Source organism: Ammospiza nelsoni, chromosome 3 (genome assembly GCF_027579445.1).
Source record: "Ammospiza nelsoni isolate bAmmNel1 chromosome 3, bAmmNel1.pri, whole genome shotgun sequence".
In the NCBI taxonomy this organism is placed as follows: domain Eukaryota; kingdom Metazoa; phylum Chordata; class Aves; order Passeriformes; family Passerellidae; genus Ammospiza; species Ammospiza nelsoni.
The window spans coordinates 40177127-40200721 of NC_080635.1; the positions used below are offsets into that span (position 1 = coordinate 40177127).

At 41.1% G+C, this 23595-nt stretch overlaps 1 protein-coding gene across 2 annotated transcripts in view; it reads right to left on the reverse strand.

Moving 5' to 3' along the window:
* The window catches only part of RPS6KA2 (ribosomal protein S6 kinase A2), a 276138-nt gene that overhangs the window by 51759 nt on the left and 200784 nt on the right, over positions 1–23595 (reverse strand). For both annotated transcript variants that reach the window (XM_059467989.1, XM_059467988.1), the window contains 5 exons: positions 17875–17955; positions 17012–17091; positions 13932–14038; positions 6117–6154; positions 5269–5411 (listed from right to left, as the gene is read on the reverse strand). In XM_059467989.1, the coding sequence (XP_059323972.1) occupies positions 5269–5411; positions 6117–6154; positions 13932–14038; positions 17012–17091; positions 17875–17955 (449 nt within the window). The remainder of the gene's footprint in view (positions 1–5268; positions 5412–6116; positions 6155–13931; positions 14039–17011; positions 17092–17874; positions 17956–23595) is intronic.

The window sequence follows — 23595 nt, forward strand, 5'->3', positions numbered from 1 at the left end:
TTCAAAGTAATTCTGTCCTATTACAGCCTAGTCCTGAAAAAATGGGACTGTGAGTGAAGGGCAGGGAACATGGTTTCCCAGGGCAGCAGCAGAAATGGTACAGATTGTACCAAACCCTCCTCATGATTTCTAGAGCGTTTATGCTCATGGTAAGTACCTAATGTTCACTTACACTTGCCCACGTTACTCTGCTATTATAATAAATCTAATTTAGTGGCACCAACAGTGGCTGTTATGTCTCATTTATGCTGGCATAAATGGGCTTGACACTGCTGATGCAGATGACAGAGATACAAGCCACTGCTTGGTCTGTGACTATGGGGGAAAGGACTGTAGTTCCCACCCACCCCAATATCCCAGGAATACCTGCAAATGCACCGTGGCTGCAAGGGATGGAAACAAGAAGGAAGGAATCTGGAAGAAACTTAAGGTGCAGGAGGGAGCAGGGGGAATGACTGCTATGGAGGCTGCAGGAAAACATTCACTGTGCTGCTGTAATGCCCAGCACTTTGTTACCACATCTCCAATTGTGCAGGCCTCATGCTGAGATGAATTCAGGTTCAGAAGAAATGCAGTTAGCATCAATATTTAAAGTGAAAGGCAGCCATGTAAGTGAAGTGTACCAGAGCTTTTCACTTTAATGAACTTAGCTAAGCAGCATCTGCAAGAAAGCACTAGTTTCTCAATTGCAGTCCTGACTAAATCTGTTGAAGGTTCAAAATGAAAGAACAAGACTGAAAAAAGATTGAAATTGTTCATTTCATCAGTTAAAGCTATCATTTCACTGCACAGTGCCCTGTTTTCCTGCTGATTTTTCCAGAAAGTCAAAAATCTTGCTAAACCTGAAAATGAAAACAGAAGTGAGAATATGCTGCTCACACTCATGCACACAAATAGAGGGGGGGTCACAGAAGGTTGACAAGAAGCTGAGACTAGGGGTGAATGAACTCTGCAGTATTTTTGTCTATTAAGGCAGTCCCTATAGTTTTGCTGGGGGGCTCAATTTTCACTTTCCCTACTTCCCAATCTGTGCAAACCATCTGTTTGCTCCTTCCATCCCACCAATTCACTTCCCAGGTGTTTTTGGAGGGCCACCTTCTGTTAGACTTCTGAAGGCTGCACCTCTCTCCAACCTTGACTTTCTTTCTCTACCAAAGCAAGTGCAAGAAAGGCAAATATTCTTTGTTCCAGTTCAGATCCTATTTGGAGAATCACAAAATTAGGCTCAATGGGCCTCTGGAGTCACATAATCCCTGCTGAGATCTCAATATACTATGCAGTGACCCCTTTCTCTAGTTTTCAGGGCAGTCTCCAATTTCAGTAGGCAAAGCATGAGCACCTCCCAGAAGATATACAAGTGGGAAGACCTTGGCAAAGAATGCCGCATTTACTGAGGAAATTCAGGATTCAAGAAGTGACCCAAGAAGGTTATTGGAGAAGATAATGAATGAGAAAAAAATCCTCAGACTGGGTAACGACCACAGGAATTTTCCTAATGGATGGAAGGAGAGCAGGTTGGGCAAATTACTTCTGCCCAAGTCTTCTAAAGTTTGTGAGCGCAGGATAAAACCCAGAGTTACAAACAAACTTGAAACCATTCTGTTTTGGAAAACAGGGAGAGACACTCTCATCAGAGTGGTCAGGTTGTCCTCTCAACACTTCCAGCCATTTTCCAGGTATCTGAGAACTGCTCAAGCACTCAGTTTAATACTTACAAAATGCATTGAATATTTTTCATTATCTGTGTGTGTGAAACATAATGAATTAGTGCTCACAAAGGGTTGAACCCCTTAACATAGCAACAAGCATAACATACAAAATAATGTTCAGGAAGACAATCTCTTGCACTGGGAATAAAAAAAGGGTAATAATAGAATTTTGTAAAAGAAGATTGATACTTTGATGTCTTGCATTGATTTGTCCAATGTCACAGTACAGTTACTACAAAATTAGTACACAGCTGAATATTTTGGATACCAAAGGGACATTTCTTTTTCTTCTGAAGACTTAATTACTTGCTGACACATATGAACACATTTTTTCTGGTTTGGGACTGCTACCAAGTCATCACAGCCATTTCTCTAATTACATTCCCCTCTCTGCCCACATTACTCTCAAAGGTGTAGAGTGGTTTTTTTCTCAAGAGAAAGAGATACAAATTCCATGAGGTCTGTCACCTTGTAAATCAGCTGGTAGATGAACTAGAGAAGCACTGCTTTGTGAGGCCTTCCAAGAGGTTTGTACATGTTAGATCAGGCAGACCAGTTTATCTGGGCTTCAGAGATGGCAGCGTGGGCTTCAAGAGTCTTGCAGTGGAGCTTCAAAGGTATTAGTTACACATCCAACTTTTTAACAATTGTACATCAAGATCTCTTGATGCAATGCTTTTGCAGAGTATATCCTATCCAAAACCTCCAATGCAGTGAGCAAGATACAGAAAGGCAGAAAAGAAAAACTGTCTAGTCATGATAAAGCACATAAATTCACCGGCAGAAATTATAGAAGTGTTTCAGCAGTCATCACCACATACTAAATGAGAAGCAGGGACTGTCCTTGGGAATGCTGGAAGGGGCGAATTTTAAGATTTATGTACCTGCTCACATACAGTAACCTACCATAAAAAAACTCAAATAAACTGAGCAGCAAACAAACAGAGCAGGTAGCAGTTTCAGTTGTGTGGCCTGTGTCAAAGAGCAGCTGGCAGTAAATGAAGCTGTGCTGTTGTTGACAGTAAAAATCCTGGTGAATAGCAGTTCACAAAATAATTAATGACAAAATTAATAAATAAGACCAGAACTTCATCATTTTCAGAAAAGTTTGTTTTAACTTTTAAGGAGTGTGCAAGGATCATTCAGTTTGATTCTAGTCTGTGCCCTGGTCAGTGGGGGTTGGCAAGAGAAGCAGCAATTCCTCTTCACAGAACAGAACAGAAAAGAGAGTGTTTGGTGGCTCTGATGATGAGGAAGATACAGGCCATGCTATAACTATAGGCATAAAACGTTCCCTTTTTTGATTAACAATTTTAGACATGAAAATTACACTGTCACATACACTTCTTTTGAACCTATGCATATTTCATCAACTGGTGTATTTTCTTCATCTATTTTACACCATACTGCAAAGTGCTTAGGAAGAAAAGATAATAAATAATTTGAATACAATTTAATTTTATTCAGTTTTTCAGACTGACCAAAAAAAAAGCTTCCATAATAGAACATACATGTGACAGAACAAGGAAAACAAGGAGAAAAGAGCACAGGGAAAAACAGAATCAGAAAATCCTCCCAGCTGTTCAGTGTGTGGAAATAAACGTTTTTTGGTCCCAACCAGATAAATGTTGAAAAGGAAAAAAGGTTGAACTGATTGACATATTTTTCTGTAAGATGTCTGGTAACACTTAAAGGCTTAAAACATTAGCTTGGAGTTAAAAGGGTTTTACTTCCTTTAATTTATCTCCTTTTATAGGGATTCTAATGTGTTGAATCCTTAGGGGAGAGTTGAAAAGAGGAATGGAAAGGAAAAAAGAAAAAAAGAAAGCCTAGCAAAACCCAGGGAAGAACAGTCCCGTTTATTAAGAGTTTATTAGCTGGTGAAAGAAGAACAACCATATGCACCATCTTTTAATGGGAGACAAAGAGTGAGAAGACTCAGCCATTCACCAAAACCAAATATATAATAAAAAAGTTAAAGGGTAGGGATAGATTTATTCTGTGAGACATACTCTATTGATTTTTGTGAATAAATGTACATAGTTTAAGAGTGCTGAGTATCCCCAAATGGATTTGTGGCCACAGGAGGTAAGGATATTCCACTCCTCTTATAATTCAGGCAATAAATTACAATATTTATGTAGATTTACTGCTGCCAACCTGCTAGATCAGTGATGTAGGCCCTCCCCAACCCAAACTTTCACTGTTTTTCACACTGCTTCCTATGCTTCCTCTGGTGGCATGAGTAGCCCACTTCAGGTGAACATAATTTAAACATATTCCATGGATTTTGGTATGCAGTGCAACACATAGCTACCAAAACCAGCCCCCATACCACAGGAAATGGGTCTGTATTGTAAGAGCACATTGCTACGCTAATTTCTGCCTCTGGTTCTGCTGTGACAAACATGGTGAGGTGCCGAGTGAGGCACAGCTGGCTGGGGATGGCCATGCCCTGAGCACAGGGGGGATCTGCAGCCTGCACACCTCAGGAGACAGCAGCACCAGCTCTGCTATCCCTGTGAGAGCAGCACGTGCCTGGGGTCTGGGCTCAAGGGACAGCACCGTGCTTGATAAAACAACGCTTCCAAAACCTTACAGTGCTCATACAGCTTTGAAAAAACATCACAGTGTCACAAACCAACTTCCTGACCTTTCCTTCATCTACCTCAGCAACAACAGCACACAGACTGAAGAGGCTGGAGGGGTGGAGATTGAGGGGGGGACAGGTTAGCATCTGAACACGTCATTTTAAAAGGCTGGCTTGAGGAGAGTGCAATACTGTCGCCCTGATGTTTTAAGATTTTCTAAGCCTTCTGATGTTTATATTCTTGTAATGGACTTTCTCATACACTTTACGTAAATAACTTATTGTTTTGCATTCCTTTATAGAAGAGAAAAAATTTGATAGACTGTTGGTTTGTCCACTGTGATTGGAGAGGTGGGACTTGCACCCTCCAATCCACTGTCTCTTTTGGAAATCTATAAATGCTGGAGTCAGAAAAATAAAGGCCCCTTGTTACCTTGGTGTGACAGTGTTCACAGGGGTCCGAGGATGAGGGAAGAGGCGAGGATCTGACTCTATGTTTCAGAAGGCTTGATTTATTATTTTATGATATATATTAAAACTATACTAAAAGAATAGAAGAAAGGATTTCATCAGAAGGCTAACTAAAAATAGCAAAAGAAAGAATGATAACAAAATCTTATGGCTCAGAGAGAGTCCAAGCCAGCTGTGATTGGCTATTAATTAGAAATAACTGCATGAGACCAATCATAGATCCACCTGTTGCATTCCACAGCAGCAGATAATCATTATTTACATTTTATTCCTGAAGCCTCTCAGCTTCTCAAGAAGAAAAATCTTAAAGAAATTATTTTTCATAAAAGATGTCTGTGACACTTCGGGAAGAGCAGCAAGTCCGCGTTGTGTTGTTTCACGTCCTACAGTGACACAAAACCTCTCTGAAAAACCTCCCTGACACTGCAATTTTTATCAGAGGGATCTGAAGCCTCCCCCAGCCCCCCCTGCAGCAGACGAGCAGAGTTTGTGCCTTACCATGAGCACGCCAAAGGACCACCAGTCGGCACTCTGCGTGTGCCCGCGCCGGTTCACCACCTCGGGGGCCATGTACTCGATCGTCCCGCAGAACGAGTACGCTCTCTTGTCGTGGTCGATGGCTTCCTTGCTCAGACCAAAATCTACACAAATTGAAGCAGAACAGGGCTCGTCAGCTCTCTAAAAATTATTATTTATGCTTTTGCTGGCTTAAATTGTTTGAACAAAACACGCCAACCGGCTGGTGAAGTGCCCTCCTGTCCCTGTGCCAGAGGCACGAGTGTGCTGAAGCCCTGCCTAGGTGGAGTGCCTGGCACTTGTTAATACACCCTGAAAATATGAATATCATTTTCCCTGTGCAGAATGAGGCTCTGGTTCAAGGCAGAAGGTAGTTTAAATAAGCAGATATATACAGTTCAGGTTTGGTGAAGGCAATGCTAGCAAGGATTCCTGTGCAGCTATATTCCAAAGTACTAGGAATAATAATCCCAGATTACACCAGTGAAAAGGTTGGCTGGACAGTGCCTCTAGAGTGGGAAAGGGATGTCTTTCAGCCATCCTCTGCCTGGATCAAATAGTCATATTGGAAGCATCCTTCCATACACAGTGGCAAGCAGCCAAACCTGCCTGCTTCACATGAGTCAAGAGCACAATTTTACCAAGAAAATGCTATGTTCTCCATGTGCTGTGCAGCAGGGGGGCTGACAAACTGACAGAGAAGCTCAACACTCAAACTGTTCTGGCTTCTAGTTTTTGTAAGCAAACTCCTTCCAACCAGGATGCATACAATATACTGTAGGAAAAAAAAAATCAGCTTATAGGCATAAAGTTTTCTGTTTCTCACATACCTGTTATCTTAATGTGACCCTCTTCATCAAGAAGAATGCTATAAATCAAAAAAAGAAACATTCATTCATTAGCCAGGCACAAAGTGCAGTTAAAAAAACATGAATAAAAGATGTTTAAGTCAGGTAAGGAAACATTGCAAGATTCAAATACTTATGTCCACAAAACCTTAGTGGATTCTGTGGCTCCAGAAAGAAAAATGAACCTCAAAGTTCTTTTTAATCTCATGTCTGAAGCATGCACAGCTTGAAGCAGTTCCATGAGGAGACTCCTCTGTCCTCCACAGAATGTTCAATCAAGGTGGGCATGCAAACAGAGCTCAGGAAGAACAGGGTGCTCAAAGCCAGCAGCTGCAGGGTTTATGCTTCCAGCAGGAGAAGGAGCTACACATTTCCTGTTCTTGTCATAAAAATAGGCAATCACACAAATAATCAAGGCTTGGACTCACTAGACATAAAATTAAGTCCAAAGATTCATGCTGAAGTAATAAAAGTCATCAGAGAGCACAGTGACTAGTCACAGCCCAACTGCATGGATCTCAGCCTCTGCTTTTCAGTCCAGAGCACAGATGAAAATTCAGCCTGGAAGCCAAATTCAAGTGTTCTCACAGTTGCCACCTGCCAACATATTTTTTCTTAACAAAAGCACTCCAACATTTCTGTAGATCACAAAAAGCCGTGCTAGTTTTTGTGGAAACAAGAAGGAACACTGACTTTGAAAAATGATGATTTTGGTACATAAAAACTGACATACTAACGAAGGTGATCTTTCTTCTGGTAATTTCTTTCTGAGTCCTAGTTAGACTCAGTATATTTCTCTTTTTAAACTGATCTACCATGGTACTAGCTATTTTTATATTCCTCTTCTCTTAAAGAATCAATTTGATATAATTATTCAGGAAGAAAATATGATAGAAGTGAACCAAACATAATGGGCTATACTTTTTGTGAAAAGTTGTGTCTGAACTGAAACATAATTGAAAAAATATGCTCTTCTGTCATTCATGTGCTTAGAAAAATCTGTTGTGCAAGTCATCAAAGGCCAGCAACTAAGTCAGTACCATTAGTCCAATAATTAAAGTCTTTTCTTCTCAATAAAAGCATCTTACCTTTATTCTTTCCCCACATTTTTGTTGAACACACAATTTTCAAGTATTAGTCTATACCAGGCATGGTTAAATGTACTTTTGGGACTGCAACCCCTAAACTTGTGCTTCAGAAGAGAACAGAATAAAACACTTGCCAGTGTGAGTGAGCATGAATGTGTGAACTCCCCAGACCTGGAAAAATAGCAGGGGGAATAGAGCTCACAGAAATCAGCCAAAATTTTGCCCCATGCCCAGGAAGCCCCTGTGAATAACAATGCAATTCAAAGGGAATTTCCCCAGAAGCATTGATTTTATGCTTAATGGGTTTTAAATTTCATAATTTCCTATTGAAAATCCACACACACTTTGGTACGCACACGATGTGTGCTCCCCATACTGTGCCCTGGTTAAAGGGCTCACACCTTAACCCTCATTAAAGGGACAAAGGCAACACCAACAGAGCTTTCAGACTGATAATACTGCCTGAGGTTGAGTCAGAGACATACAGCAACTGTCTCACGCTGTTTGCTTAAGCAGCAAAATGAATAGATCATGGCTTCCCAATAGATGTGTATCTCATATCCCCTAAAATGTGATCTACAGTTCCTTCCTCCATCTCATGTTCCCTAATCACCCTTCCACCATGGCCTTGGCCACTGGCAGCTTCCTCTGTGGCCCCTGGCAGCACCCTCTGGACATCTGGGTGCCTCCACATTTGCCATCTGGCAGCACAAATAATGCTACAGCCACTAACCAAAGATTGTATTTCATGTAAAAAGAAAACAATATGCTAATAGTGAGGGAAAAAAAGGGCAACTGTTGCACTGAATTATTGCACAGTGAAATTAAGAAGAAAAGAACAAAGTACCTGCTTCTAAGAATGCAAATTGTAACAACAGACAAATAGTTTTCCTGTGACAGTAGAAGCAAACTAATTATCTGATCATACTCTCTACTCTCTTTATCTTTGTCACCTTACAATTCCTTTTTATCCCACAATATCCATAGCAGACATTCTATTGTGGCAATCACAATTACTTTAGCTATGGTTTGCAGAACAAACTAATCTGAAATAAGATAGTATTATTCTATGGAAGGGGAAAAACAACCAGAAGCTCTTAATATGGTTCAGGCTTGAGAATAATCTTTCATCTAAATTAATGTTTTGAAATTATAAAAACCATAAAGAAGTAGAATGCTTTTAAATGCAAAGCTAGGTTACAATCATACTGAATTATAAACTTCAGCTAGGAGGTTTTTTTTTCATTTTATTCTTTCAGTCTAATGTCTGAGTGCTTTTACAGGATACTGTCACTGTAAACCTTCTCTTCAAAGCAGTAATAACAGTTATTAGGTGAAAAATATGCCAACACCATAAATAAGTGAACCACACACAGGCTTGGAACAAGAAATGCCACAAAAAAAGGGTGTCCTTAGAGAGAAGGAGACTGAGAGGAGACCTCATCACAGTCCACAGGTTTCTCAAAATGTGAAGAGCAGGGGCAGGCACTGATCTCTTCTCTGTGGTGACAGTGACAGGACCCTAGGGAATGGCCTGAAGCTGTGTCAGGGGAGGTTGAGGTTGGATATTAGGAAAAGGCTCTTCACCCAGAGGGTGGTTGGGCACTGGAGCAGCTCCCCAGGGATGTGGTCACAGCACCAGCCTGACAAAGGAGTGTTTGGACAATGCTCTCAGACACAGGGTGTGATCCTTGGGATTGTCCTGGGGATATTCTATTATTCTATGATTCAACATTTTATCATCAAGACCATCCCACAAACATTCAAATTACTTTCACTGAACTTGGTTTAAAAGTATGCCTTGAGAAGATAAAGGCTGGAAATATCCATGCTAGAGGCTGGGACAGTTAAATTTGTAGTAGAGGAATGACAAAGATCGAGTTACAGGAGAAGTCCCACAGCAGAGCTAGGACTGCAGACTCCTTATCAACTTCTCTGCTGCAGCTTTATCACAGGGGAAAAAAGCTTTTGTTATGGGTTGTTGGCATTGTTTTATATCATGTCTTAAATCAAGGTCGGAACAATTCTCTCCCATTTCTCTCTGGCTCTCTTTATTTTTGGTTTTGAGTCATGTCTTCTGGGCTTTACTTTGAGCTCCAACATCCCCAAATCAATGTGATGTTCTGCCAAATCAAATAAAGCTGGAACTCTGGGGCTGGTTTGGTTGTTGTTTTTTTTCTTTTGGTTGGAGTTTGTTTTGGTTTGGGTTTTGGTTTTTCTGGGTTTTTTTTTGCTTTAGTTTGGTTTTGGAATTTTTTTTTTTTGGGTGATACAAGTTTCTTTCTAAGTGAGAGCAGTTTTGCAGAAGATTCAACCCACACTTTATGTTAATCAGAAACTGTAGCTAAATTTTCAGGTGGGAGATAAAACCTGAGACTTTATCAAGAGTGTTTTATTTCATTTGGTTATGAAAGTACCAGATGAAGCAGTCAAATATCTACTAAAGGGATGAAGATTCTCACAAATTGTGTTTTGTGACATTTCAGTGTTCACGTGACCCCCATGCCATCTCACCCTGCTGAATGCAAATTCCTCTCTGCTGTAGCTTTGTTGACACCATGAAGCCAAAAAGGGACAGCTTACATCAATGGAGGCTTTCCACCATAAGCCTTTGTCTCTTACTGATTCTCGGGTCTCCCCTCTCTGCACAGGGCAGTTACATTCATAAATCAGTCATGGTTGGCAACACGCTGCATTAAAAAGTGGTGTTTGGCTTTTTTAGAGTATAGAGTCTACACTGTCCCTTGTGTAAACAACTGAGGGCCTTAAAATGTACATCACTCCTTGTTAACCTAAGCCCCTGTTCCAGAACTCAAAGTGCATCTAGCTTTCTGAAAAGAGAAATGGTAAAAATTAATAACAGTCTGTCCATTTTCAGACGGTAGAGTTATTTCTAAGTCACCCATGTCCTTAAACCACAGCATAAGAAATAAAATATGCATCATATACTACCTTATCATAACTTCCCATTTTTCCATCTTGGTATTTACCATATTCCATGGTATAAACACCATATTGTATAGCTTGATTGAGCAGTTCTTAAGTAAAAACATGTATCACCATTTAAGGAACTCAGTGGCTTCCAGTGTGAGTGAACAATACCTTGTCCCACAAGGGATGCCACTAAAATCACCAAGACAACTCAAGGAGAAGAATTTGTCTGCAACAATTCAAGAGAAGCATCTGCTTGTTCTAAACAAGACTTTAACCAGAAAGCTCAATTACTTGTCTTTTTGAAGTAAGTACAGCTGACTTGAGAACAACTCCCAGCTGCACTTGAAATTAACTCATCGCTTTGAATTGTTAACATGGATTTTTGCTCAGGGAATCTTAACAAAAAAATCCCCATGAACCTTAAATTTTAATGTACAGAGGGTTCTTCCAAGTGGTTTTAACAGTGCTGGTTTGGGTTTTCTTGTGGGTTTTTTTTTTTTTTTTGGTTGTTTGGTTGTTTTGTTTTTTAACATAAACAACTCCAATGAGCTTTATTTCAGCATACTCACAGAGCTGACAAGCAAACTCAAACCTATCAGCAGCTATTTTGGGAGCATCTGAAGAACAGCAAAAGCACTGAACAATGAAAGGTCTAATGCAGTGCCTATCTTTAATAAAGGGGAGAGAGGAGGGGAAAGAGAGAGAGAGAACTGGGGAAATTATGAATTAATTAATTTATCTCCAGTTCTGCAAATCTGACAGAGCAAACCTTGTGCTATAATCATGCTGGTAATGCCTCTGCTGCAGATGTGTGTGTGATTCTGCACGTTGCACTTCAAAGGAGAGAGGAATCAAGGGAAACCAAAGGGGAGTAATGGGAATGACTGAGCCCCTGTAAAGACTGACTAGTGAAGAAGAGTTCAGCACCTGGATTGTCTAGGGTACAGAAGAGGGTCTAAGGAAAACATGGTCTCACAACCCCTGAGGCTGCTGCTGAGAGCAGAACAAGCAGGTTGGGGCTTCCAGGAGGACAGGCCAAGGAGCACTGGCCTGCAGGGGCAGTGCAGAAATTTCAAACTAGGTATTAAGAGCAACATTTTAGATGAACAACTGCTGGAGCACTGCCAAGAGGCTTCCTGTGTAGAGCTTGGAGTCTTCGTCAGCTTTAAACCTGGGTTAGCAGCACACCTGTTATGGTCTCGATCCTGCCAGGGGGCAAGGGGAGGATGAGAACATCCTGATATGGTCCTAATTTTCTTTAATCATCTTATTTAGAAAGATATACTTTCCCAGATGTAACAAAAAAATTTAGCATTTTTTCCCCCGGAGAGTAATTTTTTCATTCTGCTGTATGTGTTTCTTTAATGTAAACCTAAAGACCCAGAGAAATCATAGGCTGTCATGCTCTGCTCTCCTAGGTGTGACTGCACATAGGCTTTGCACTTACAGAGCTTTTTTTAGAGGATATGGCTTTCAATCAGAGGCCTTGCTTTATCTCCAGGTATGAATTCCTGGGTCATTCCCTTTCCTATACAACAGTTATATTAATGTATGTTAATTTTACACTACTTAATTGCTTCCAAATTAAACCGTATCACATTGTAATCCATTTAACTGAAGATCAAAGGCCATAAACACTGTATATACAACAGTGAGAAAATGCAAGAGTGAGGGCTGCCAACTTAACTTCACTCAGTGATCTCTCTGTGTATAGGTCTCCGGTTATGTGAGGATACTTTTTATTTCCTTCCAAAGAAATCTTGTCTCACTTGGCAGACCGGCAACACTCAGGGAGGGATTTTAGAAGAGCAGTACAGTGAAGGGGATGGCTGATCTCAGCTCAGACAAAAATACAGAGAAAACTGGATTCCATCTGTACCTTTTCAACATGCTTCTATGTGACAATGACAAATCAGTGACACCTTCCTTCCTTAGATGAGCTCCAATTTCTCAATTCACTGATCCCTGACTGGAAGCACTTCAGCTTGGTCTGCAGTAATATAAAGTGCTCTCACTTGCAACTGGAGTCATTGAGAGATCTTTTTTGAGATGCTAAGTGACACTTCCTGCTGGGAACTCAGAAGAATCCAGGTCTCAGTATCTCAAATACAGTGAACAATTTTGACATACACTTAATTTTACCCTTAGTTTCTAACTTCTTCTAAAGCAAAAAATTACAGTATATGCCTAAAAATGTAATGGCATTGTGACATATCTGAATATACAGGTTCATGTCTGGGTACCTTCTAACAGCAGATTCACACACCATGTGTAATCTCAAAAATCAGCCACATCTAAGATCAGAGAGAAAAGCAGTGCATGGTCCAAATGAATGCTCACTAGAATCAAAGTTTAAAACAGAAAACCTACACCTGGAGTTATTCTATTGTGTACATGTTTGTTGATGCTGAATGGATAAAACAGCAATTCAGAATGAAACTGAAACCCAAGAGCTGCTGGCAGACGATGCAAGAGCCTGTGGCTGTGGCAGCTGGGTGTCACCACTGCCTACCTGCATTTCATATCAGAACTAACTGGTACTTTTCTCTCTCCAGTTGTTTAATTGTAGGATGACTTCCCATATTTGCCAAAGACTCTAGGTTCCAATTTTGGCTGCATAAATGGGCAAGACTGGAAAATTTGGTAGCGGACTTACAAAAGTCCGCTAGCCCAAAACCCTGAGAGCTCTTGCTATGTACATCTGTTGAATTCACACAGTACTACTACTGCTACTACTATTTTTCTAACCAAAACACAAAATTGAAGTTAAAATTTAAATCACACAGAATTGCAACAGAGTTAAACAGTCTCCTTCCCTTCAACTTCTCACCTACAAAGTCCACCTTCCATCACTTTTTTTGCCCGTGAGAGAGTGATAACACTCCATCATAAAGAAAGAGCTGCATATTTTTCAGTTTGATGTCACAGAAGGAAAATGCTGCTGTGCTGTTAGACTTTGAAGGCGCAAGCAATTGCCAAAAATTGCTCAGTGGTTATCTTTTATAAATGCTGGTGATCATTACATTAAAAAAGAACTTTGGAATGTTGCAGCCTGATTTATTTGAGTTGTCACAGCAGAATCTATCAAAGCACCAAGCATAGGGCATAGAATAAAAACAGTATAATGTCACTTCTAGTGACAGCACTGAGGGTGTCATTTGCTCTACTGATGTGTTACAAATAAAAAAGAGAAAGGAAAATTAGGACCACATTATGAGTGAAAAATAGCTGCAAATATAAGTGAGAACAAACATTTTGGAAAATATTTTGCACAGTTAATACAAGTATTTTAAAAGCCCCAATTATCATGTCTCTCATGAGTTAACACAAGTTCTCAGACACGCTCATTTACTTTAAGCAATGGCTCCAGTAAAACTGAACAGTGGCACTCCGTATTCTGTGTGAGCTGGAAGTGGAGCTGCTTTGAGAGGTTTACACTGCATCAGGGGGAAGGCCAGATTAAAGCTGCAAACAGAGAATGGTGCCACTGAATTAAAGTGCACAGGGATCTGAATTCTTTACTGAAATCATTCACAAAACTGAAGGCCAGGCACACAGAGGTCCCATCATACTGGAGCACAGTCAAAACATTTGGCCTCATGCTAAGATGGTATGACAGGAAAGCTGTGCTACTGTTAGTGACGGTCTCATACAGTCTCACAAGAAGGAAGGCAGAGCCCCTGGCACCTTTCTCATTTAGCAGCGTGACAAGGAGCAGAAGCAGCCTAAAAGTTCATGTATTTATGTTTCAGTTATCTTTTCCTTGTTAACTTACTTTTCTGGTTTAAGATCCCTGTAAATAATTCCAAGCCCATGGAGGTGGTCTAATGCCAAGGCCAGCTCAGCTAAGTAGAACTTGACATCCTCTTCTGTAAACATCACCTAGAGAGAAGGAAGACAAGACCACATCTATTTATTGGACAGCGGTGGACTGGCTTGCCTTAAACAGACACAGGGAAGGAATTGTCTAACCCAGAATGCTGGAAGGGAACACCATATCAGGTTCAATTTTCCATAATTTGTCTGAACTGACATCAACAATTCTTACCAGATTCTCTATATAAACAAAACTTGATCTGTTGAGCACCTCTATTCCTTAAAATATGCTGCTCTCATTCATCTGTTTGACCTGTTTAGATGACATTATGCCACAATATTAGGAATAAATTATAATTCCTTCAGCTTCGGAAATGAACAGCAAAATTAAACACGTTCAGTGCAGCCCACATTGTTTTCATATCCCTTAACTTGCTACAGTCTTGGCATTTGGTTACCAAATTCCCATTAAATAGCATGGGAAACCTTTTTGGGGAAGTAGAATACTTCCACATCTGAGGAGAACACACAGCATGAAGAGAATCAGAGGTGGATTTAAAACCTCATGCCTTGGAGGTCCAAGGAATATCCGTGCAGATGCCCTAAGCAGTGATGTGCTGTCAGACACCCAAGGCCTGAGGAGGTGCCAACTGAAGACAGTGTTTTCTGCAGCTGATATGGACACTGAAAGCTGTGTTTTAGGTGAGAAAAAACTTCTGTAATCAAAAAACCAATAAGCTCTGAAAAACTCAGATGGCAGGAAACCCCTTTGGTTCAACTTCCATTATAATTGAGATCTTCTCTTCAATTAAATTTCAACAGTCACAGAGATAATAATGCAGAAAAAGAAGCTGATGTATTAGATACACAAGTGTGATTATGCATGACAGAAGTAAAATGAATCAGCTGAATACAAATTTACTTGTCATATGTAAATGCAAATTCTACAGTAGAAGTTGTAGAGCTTAATTTTAAAATTAAGTCTCTGCTCTCAAAAAGGGGTAACCAAAATATCTGAGTGCTTTGAGAAGCTGCAGACAGCTGAGAGAAAAAAGAGATGATTCAGAGTACAGATGTCACATAATTTAATTAAGTATTTCACTGCAAAGACTAGAAACAAAAACACAAGGAAAATAATAAATAAATACACAAGTCAAAGCTCTCAGATTTAATTGCATTAAATGTAAAAATAATTTTAGAAGAAATTCAAATTATTTATAAGATTTAAAATAAATAATGTAGGCAAGAAATTAAATCAATAGAATCCAGGAAAAATATACATATACACATAGTAAAAGTCAGATGTCTCAAAAAGACAGAGCAAGAAATAAGCAAGCTCTGCATGCATGCATGCAATATATATATATATATATATGGGATCTGACTTGAAGTCCACTGAAATCAATACCTTTCAACCAAATCTATAACAACCAATTGCAAACAGTTCAAGCTTTCCTACAACTTCTTTCCTTGCAATACCTTGCCCCTAAACAGCTGCAAGGTATAGGCAGGCAAGGTGAGCTTGCAAACACTGAAAAAAGAGATGTTTTCACTGTCAGCCTAATGAGTCATTAACAATGGTGTACAGCACAGGAGTTGGTGAATTGCCCTGGACAAGCTTTGGGGAAAACATGAAGCTTTAGAGAAGTACAAAGCCTGAGCTGTTATCTTCCACTTTTGAGTTCCCTGCCTGTGCAGAACAGGGACCTGCCCTCTTAGGCAAGAGCCACATTTTCTGTCTTCTTCCATGAAATCAGAGAAGCCCTTGCTGAGACAGCAGCACTGTCTCACTAATAAAGCTTGGTCTCATGATAATAGCAAAAGGACATTTGAAATCAAAATTTTTAAAATCTTTTTCCTCATATTAAAAATAACTGCTACCAGGGACTGAATATTTATATAAGGATCATTATTCAGCAGTGTAATTAACTTGTTACCAATGTCTTCTTGCATTAGCAAACAAGCCTTAACAGCAAAAGCTTGGGGTCCCAAGTTGCAGTGCACACAGCATCCTGCAGCATGTCACTGAAACAGGAATTGAACGGGGGTGGGGAAGAGCTGGGGAACTTTTGACTGAAAAGACTGTTTTCACAGCTTTCTTAGTTCATCAGTAGCTCCCCAAACTCAAGAAGAGCTACAGAGCTTCCCCTCAAGATGGCATTTGAAAGGTTCCTGTCATTAAAGACTGTGATAAGTGGTTGCCTGCATCCCTGACCCCGGACCCTTAGAAGTACCAAGGGCTGGGGACATCATGTTGGGCACAGACAACTGCAGGGCACCATCCTGTCTCACTGGAGCCTCCTGCACTCCTGCAGGGATCTCTGTGGGACCTCTGGCTCACAGAGGTTTGGAGATTCAGGAAAGAGCTAAACAAACCTAGAAAACCTACTGTGACTGCTCTGTGTGGGCATCAGCGAGACTCGGGTTTGGGACATTCCCTGCCTGCCAATCCCTCTCCAGAGGCACGGCATGCAGAGGACAGGGGAGGGATGAGAGCCTGGGGAGGGCACGGAAGCAGCAGCTGCCCCTGGCAGGCAGGAGGAGGGCAGGTGAGGGCTGTGAGAGTCACTCTCCCATGTCGGGGCTGGTGTGTGGCCCTTAACCTGCTCCCAGCAGGGGCTGGCCCTGACCCACGGCCATCTCTTCCCTCTGCTGGCAGCGTCTGTGTTTTTCCAGTGGTTCTGCGCTCATCCCTAGGGCAAAATGTATAGGGAATTGATTTATCAGGCTGTTTCTCATCACATCCAAGACTTAGTCTGAAAGCATCAAGTCTGGGGATATTTTGCTGTGGGAATGGCTCAGCAGTGGAGCAGTTTAATCTGGCAGTGATGCCTACATGGTATCTGCTGCATTACCTCTGGCATAATTCAAATACAATTATTAAGAACCCACTTAACCATGCAAGATGAGATATGAGATAGCTCCATTACATATACAGATGACTATTCCCAAGGCCATTTTTCATTCCCCTGAACTCAATTTGAGTTCTGAAAATCCAAGACAGTCTTTGATTTCTGAGTTATAGATCTATCAGCTTACCTCTTTGGAGAGTCTGGTGAAAAGGTCCCCTCCCCGCAGGAAATCTAGTATTAGGTACAACTTCCCCTCTGTTTGAAATGCTGCATTAGAAAAGGATGAAGATGTTGGAAGTTTGAATCAAGATAAAGTCCCCAATGAGTAAGTCCTGTTGACTAGCAGTGTATCATTCATGCCATTGCTTCACTGTCACTTCAATACTTTGAGAACCAAAAAACCCCATTTCTGTATAGAACTTGGCAATTGAGCTTTGGGTATGGAAAAAAATAGTGTCAATTGAGAGACAACAGTGCATTACTGATATATTCGTTTCTGCATTAAGCACCTATGAATTAACAGTGTTTCCCACTCCATGGGGTGTCAGGAGTCACTGAGAGTGAGGCACAGAGAGAAGTTTCCATGTTTGTGTGAGAGAAGAGCCCACACACCAAATGTTCTTAGGATACCTGTTCCAGTAGTAATGGGGCTGGCGTGGCAGGAGGCAACTCCAGCAAGACGCCACATTCATGTACACATCTATACAAATTTAGGCCGGTACAGATTATTTTATTTAAATTCTCTTTCAAAACAATACCTGACAGCAGGTGAGGGTTTGGCAGATGTAAACACAGCAGTTACCCCACCAGCACTACCTACCATGTCAGACTTTATGACAGACTTATTTCAATGGAAGACTGGCTGAAACTTACAAGTACTGGATGTCTCCCTCAGCATAAATGAAGAATTTCACACGGGAAGCCTCTATGACTTTGTTAGCAACAGAGTCATAAGTAGGCAGTGGGCATCTGCACCAAAGTATAACACATCTAGTCACAATTCCCCAACCGACTTAAGAACAAACGGAAATTATATTTTATTATAGTTACCATAATGAAGCTTGACTATGAAAGGATGGTTCACTTCTGCCAAAATATCTCTCTCCATTTTAGATCGTACCCGATCCCGAACTATAAAGAAAGAACAATAAGAACAGTGACATTAAGAGGCAGCATGGTCCTGGATACAGTACTGGAATAAGGTTCTGGCAGTCTGGATTCTGATTCTCACTCTGCTGATGGCTTGCATGACCTTAGGCCAATCAGACCACTCAAGTGTCCTCTATTTCTGACTGCCTGGTCTGTGTAGCAAGTTCTACAGGAAGAAGAACTGGTGTCTTTCCCTACAGAGAGCTGCCCTAACTAAAATGACTACAGTATTGCAAACAACAAGAAGGCAATTACACTTCACAGAAGATAATGTTAATGCGAAAATGAAAACTACACAAAATTAATTACTTTACTTCATTTAAGATGAAACAGAATGTACCAGTCCCAGACCAAGTCAGATTAATCTTGCTTAAATTAAGTTATTGTATTTTGCTGATGTTAGCAGCATTTATGACATATCACTGAATAGCACTTTCTGGAAGTTATATATATTTACAATATTCAAAGCTTCCAATAAACCACCACCCAAACAATCAGTAACAAAGAAAAATCCCAAATAAAAATAGTAACTAATTATTTTTATGCGTAGAGATAAAGTTGTTGTGTGATAGCAGAGAGAAAAATACTTCTTGTGGTTGAGATGAATAGAGAGTAAGGGAAATCATAATTTCAGAGGTGAGCTGAGTTCAAGCTAAACAAAACTAATGCTCAGTATTTCATACCAAAGCCATTTAGCAGACTATTCAGACACTGAAGAGGATTCAGGTCCCCACATTACCAAATCTTGATCCTAAAGATGCATTTGCATTTTCAGTCAATCACTACTTTATTGAAAAATATTGACATTTTCTTTGTTCTCTTCACAATGCCAATATGCTTTTCAGATGAAAGCATCTACAAGACATATTATAAAACTATTTCAGGTAGCAAAGCCTGAGATCTGTCATGGCAGGCATGTGTTGTGGAGCTGCTCAAAAGCTGAGCACTCTCAGTCCCCGAGTAAAGAACATACATAACAAAACCCCTGTCTATTGCTGTACTTCAAAAATTGATGCACAGAAATAGGTCCAAACCAGCTGATCTGAAAACCTTAAATAGCACAGGTGACATACTTGGGTTTCTTGCTATTTTGATACTTAAGTCAATAGTGATGTAAGCTTTACTAGCTCATTCAAACTACCTTGTAGAAAAATTCAAAACAGATGGAATTGCGGAATGGTAATCTCACCCCATAAGTAAAAACCACACATCCTACACTCACAAAATGCTTAACCTATGTGAAGACATACTGTTTCTTGTGCTGCCCATCAGGGATGATGCCAGGTGGGAATTTGTGTTGGATAGTTGGGTGTGGGATCTCAGCACCTCAGGATGGAGGTGCAGAGAGGCCGAGACCACCCTTGGGGGACTCGGGAATCCTGGAATGTTGCCAGAAGTGTCTGGTGGCAGGATTTTGATCCTACACAGGAGATGAGACCTGTATGAGGACTGGGAGGAATTCACTGGGTGAATGGTGAAGGGATAAGTTAAAGTGTAAAACACAGGGTTTAGGATTTTGGTACAGGGGGGTCTAAAGAAGTAAGATGGAAGAATTGGGGCGTGTCCTGTCCTTCTTCTTCTTCTTCTTGGCCTCCATCTTCTGTGGTGGTGGTGGCACTTTGGGATTGGTCATTACTAAAAGTGCACCGGTTAATAAGGGTAGAAGGTATTGGGGAGAAATGATAAATATTGTATACGTAACTTCGAGTATAAAGATAAGTGACCGCCCCGGGGGCTCGGAGTGTGCCCATGGCTGACTTGCTGTGCAGACCTCTGTCGGGCTGAAAGAAAATCTTTTAGATAAACAATTAATAAACACCGAGACCGAGACAAGATCAGAAGTCTCTCCTCGTCCTTTGAAGCGTCGGCTCTCCAAGGCCATCCCTGGGCCTTTCCAGGCCACCAGAACAGCAACCCAGAAAACCTTACAGTTGGGCATTGCTGGATGCTCTGCATAGTGCATTTCCCATCAAGCTTTGTTGGGTAGCCTAAGGAAGGGCCTCCCTGCATTTGCACCACACAGTTGAGAACAGGCTGTCAGAACAGCAGCCCACCCTCCTCCAGCCATCATTTTAACCTCTCCACAGGCACAGGCCCAGCTGTGCAGCCCAGGGCTCTGCCAAAGCCCCGTGCCCTGCTCGCTGCTGTGGCGGTCACTGAGTGTGAACCTGTAATCACACAGGGCACCTTCTCCCCATGCACACACAAGATGCACACCAGACCTAAAGAGAAGGTGGTGTCACCGCAGAAGACACGTCACTCTCCAGTCATGGCCCTGTACCCACTCTGAACCTGTAGCTGCTGCATTATGGGGCCACATTTCCCTTTGCAAACCTGTTTTGGGAGCAGAAATGAGGCCTGTGAAGCTGGAGGCTCAGCAGCAGCCCAGACTGTCCCCACCTGGGCACTGCCAGCCTGGGCCAGCCCAGGGCCTCCCAGGCACCATTGGGTGGCAAGAGCTCCAATGAGGGTGTGTGGCAGTGGGATGGGCTCTGCTCCCTGGGCTGGGACCCCCCTGGTGCCCCACCATGCTTCCCTCGGGGCCAGCTGGGTCCTGCCAGGGCATGGATGCTCCAAATTAGTGCTCCCATGGCAGATACCATTTTCCTCTTTAAAATCTTATCTAGAGAAAGATCCAGCAAGACAGTTCATAATACAGACACCTCACTGGACTGCCCTGGCCAAGGGCACTGGGCTGTAAAGCAATTGTGACAAACAGCAAGGTGCCAGTGTGAATTGCTGCTGACTGCATTGAGGTGCAGCAGCCTGGACCCTGCCCTGAGTCCTCTGGAGGTGGCTCAGGACAGCACCTGGTGATGTGGTTGCCTCTCTGAGTGGGTCAGTCTCTGTCTAGTAATTTTGGAAACAGTCTTCTTGATGTCACCAGGCTAAAATTGATGTCTGAAAGTTATGTTTTTTAAACTAGGAATGGGTTGTCAGATTATAGGTTTGCTGTCTTAGTGATTCTTTCCTCAATGGTTTTTTGTCCTTTTTGACAACTCTAACCAAAGTGCTGCTGATTCCCCTGACCTGAAACATCAGGGAGAGAAATCCCTCTGCATGTGTGACAAAAGCATCTATGTGCCACTTACAGAAAGCTGTTTCTGCAGGAAAATACGTGCAGAAAATACACAAATAAGTTAAAAAATTTTCACAATCTGCCCAGAGATGTTTGGCAAAAAGGATTATTAATTGCAAATTATTTGCTCAACCCTACCTTTCAGTAAGAAATGTCACTGCTTAACCAGGAGTGAAGAATTAATTAATTAACTGATAAAGCAGGAATAAGGGGAGCTACAAACTAAGTTAATTAAATCAGCATCAAAAAGTATTGCAGCAGGAGAAATAAATCAGTGAACAAAACGATGGCTTAAATTTCATCCATTACTGTAACCATGATATTTTATGAAAAATCCCTTTGCTAGGATTTTTCTCTTGAGAAGCTGAGAGGCCTCAGAAACAAAATGTAAACAATGATTATCTGCTGCTGTGAATGCAACAGGTGCATCTGTGATTGGTCTCATGCGGTTGTTTTTAATTAATGGCCAATCACAGACCAGCTGTCTCAGACTCTCAGAGAGTCACAAGCTTTGTTATCATTTGATTCCTTTCCTTTCAAGCCTTCTGATGAAATACTTTCTTCTATTCTTTTAGTATAGTTTTATTATAATATATATACACATATAATAAAATAATAAATCAAGCCTTCTGAAATATGGAGTCAACATTCTTGTCTCTTCCCTCATCCTGGGACCCCTGCAAACACCACCACACATTACACTCCTCACTTTTTTAAAACTCATCGTTTTGCCTCAAGTGGAGCAAAAGCAAAATAGGACTCAGGTTAGGAACTTGCAAATCAATTTCAAATTCTTCACATAGCACAGGAACACAAATAAGATAAGGCAAATAGAATATATACATAAAAGTCTCTGCAACATCCTTTTCAATTCTATTGCTGTTGATTTTAATCTGTTTTTAATACTGTCTGTTATAGGCTAAAGTAGAGAGCTAAATTCTAAATTCAAATCCACACTGCCTATGTCCATAAGACAAAGTATGTGTGTGGTGTCTAATTACCTGAGATATGGAGAAATAGAGGCTTTCTAAAAGTGATCACAGCTCACTTCAATGCTTCTGCTTGGAAATACTATTTGCTTTCCTGTGCTCTTGTTCCACACAGTACTAAACTCAAATCCTCTAAAGAGCAGCCTTTCACGTTGCACCTTCATCAGCAGAGCATTATTACAACATAAAGAAAAAAACAGCAAAGTGACTTCTTGACACACTGGATGCAGAAGCATGCCAATAATGTCACACAGGGACTCCACGTGCTTTTCTTTTGAAATGCATATCCTTCTGTGAAGGTGATTTTTCTGGAAGAAAGTCCCTCTGTGGCACAAAATATGGAACCTTTTAGACTTGGGGAAAGAGCCATTATATCACAGCTTTACCACCCAGCCCTGTGCTTCTGCAGCAAAGGCAGAAAAACAGATCTACAGAGCAGGAAACACTTCTTTGTAGAAGGGCACTCTGAGAAATCAGTAAGAATGCAGACTGGGTTTTAGGAGTCCAGAGTCTTGGGGAGGTCATTTTATCTCTCCCCCTTCCTTTCTCTTCCTTTCTTCCCCCCCCTTTTTTTTTTTTCCTTTTACATGAAACAACACATTTGGCTTTAAAGAAATCAAAGAGTTGCCTCTGTTTGTTGTATTATAAAGTAGCCTTGATGCTCCACTGTTGAGATTCGGAATGACAGATGTCTCTAAATCAATACAACACTTTAGTATTGAACTTCCATTTCTAGTCTTTATCACCTATTCATTATCCTCTCTGTTTGTAAAAGTTAATTAAATCTCTCACTATCCCTCTGAAGTACCTCTGCTCAATTTTACAACAAAGAGAATTAAAGACAGATTGATGAAGTCTGATGGTACAGAAAAAATAATTAAAAAAACAAAATCACATAGGACTTGTCAGGAGCAAACATGGCTTCTGGGACATTCAATCTCAAAATAAAACCTCAGAGCAGTAACCTGAGCCTTTGTCATGTTTTCCTCATAGCCTTGACCAGCAAGGAGCAGCCTTAATCCCTACACAGCCTGGTGAGCTGAAGGTGCAGCACAAGTTGCCTCCTCCCTATCCCATGGAGCCTCTGGCAGCTGCAGCCTCCTGCTGTTTTCTCACTGGGACACCAACTTGGATCTCTCTGCTTGACCAAAAAAATCCACATATGCTGCAGGAGATTAAGTGTGTCTTAGATTTTTGGCTGAAATTAGCTGTTGGGCTCAACCCCATCATTAGAGAAACACTGACTGACAGACCAGCCAGACAATCACATAAATCTCATGTCCTTATGCAGAGGTGAAATTTCAAATTTTGTGTATTTTTAATCAGAACTGGGCCACTGAATAGCCACAAATTTGCTTATGCATAGCTCCCAGGTGAAACTGTTTCTCACCAGAGTCTGGGAGCTGCAGATGTGAAATGGTATCCAAGAAGTCAAATCCTACAGTGATGTATATCAGCAGCAGAGTGAGAATTACACCCCTCACAACTGCATAAACCAGTTCTAACTAAATTCATTAAAACCACACTCAATAAGCAGCTTGATGAAGAGAAAAG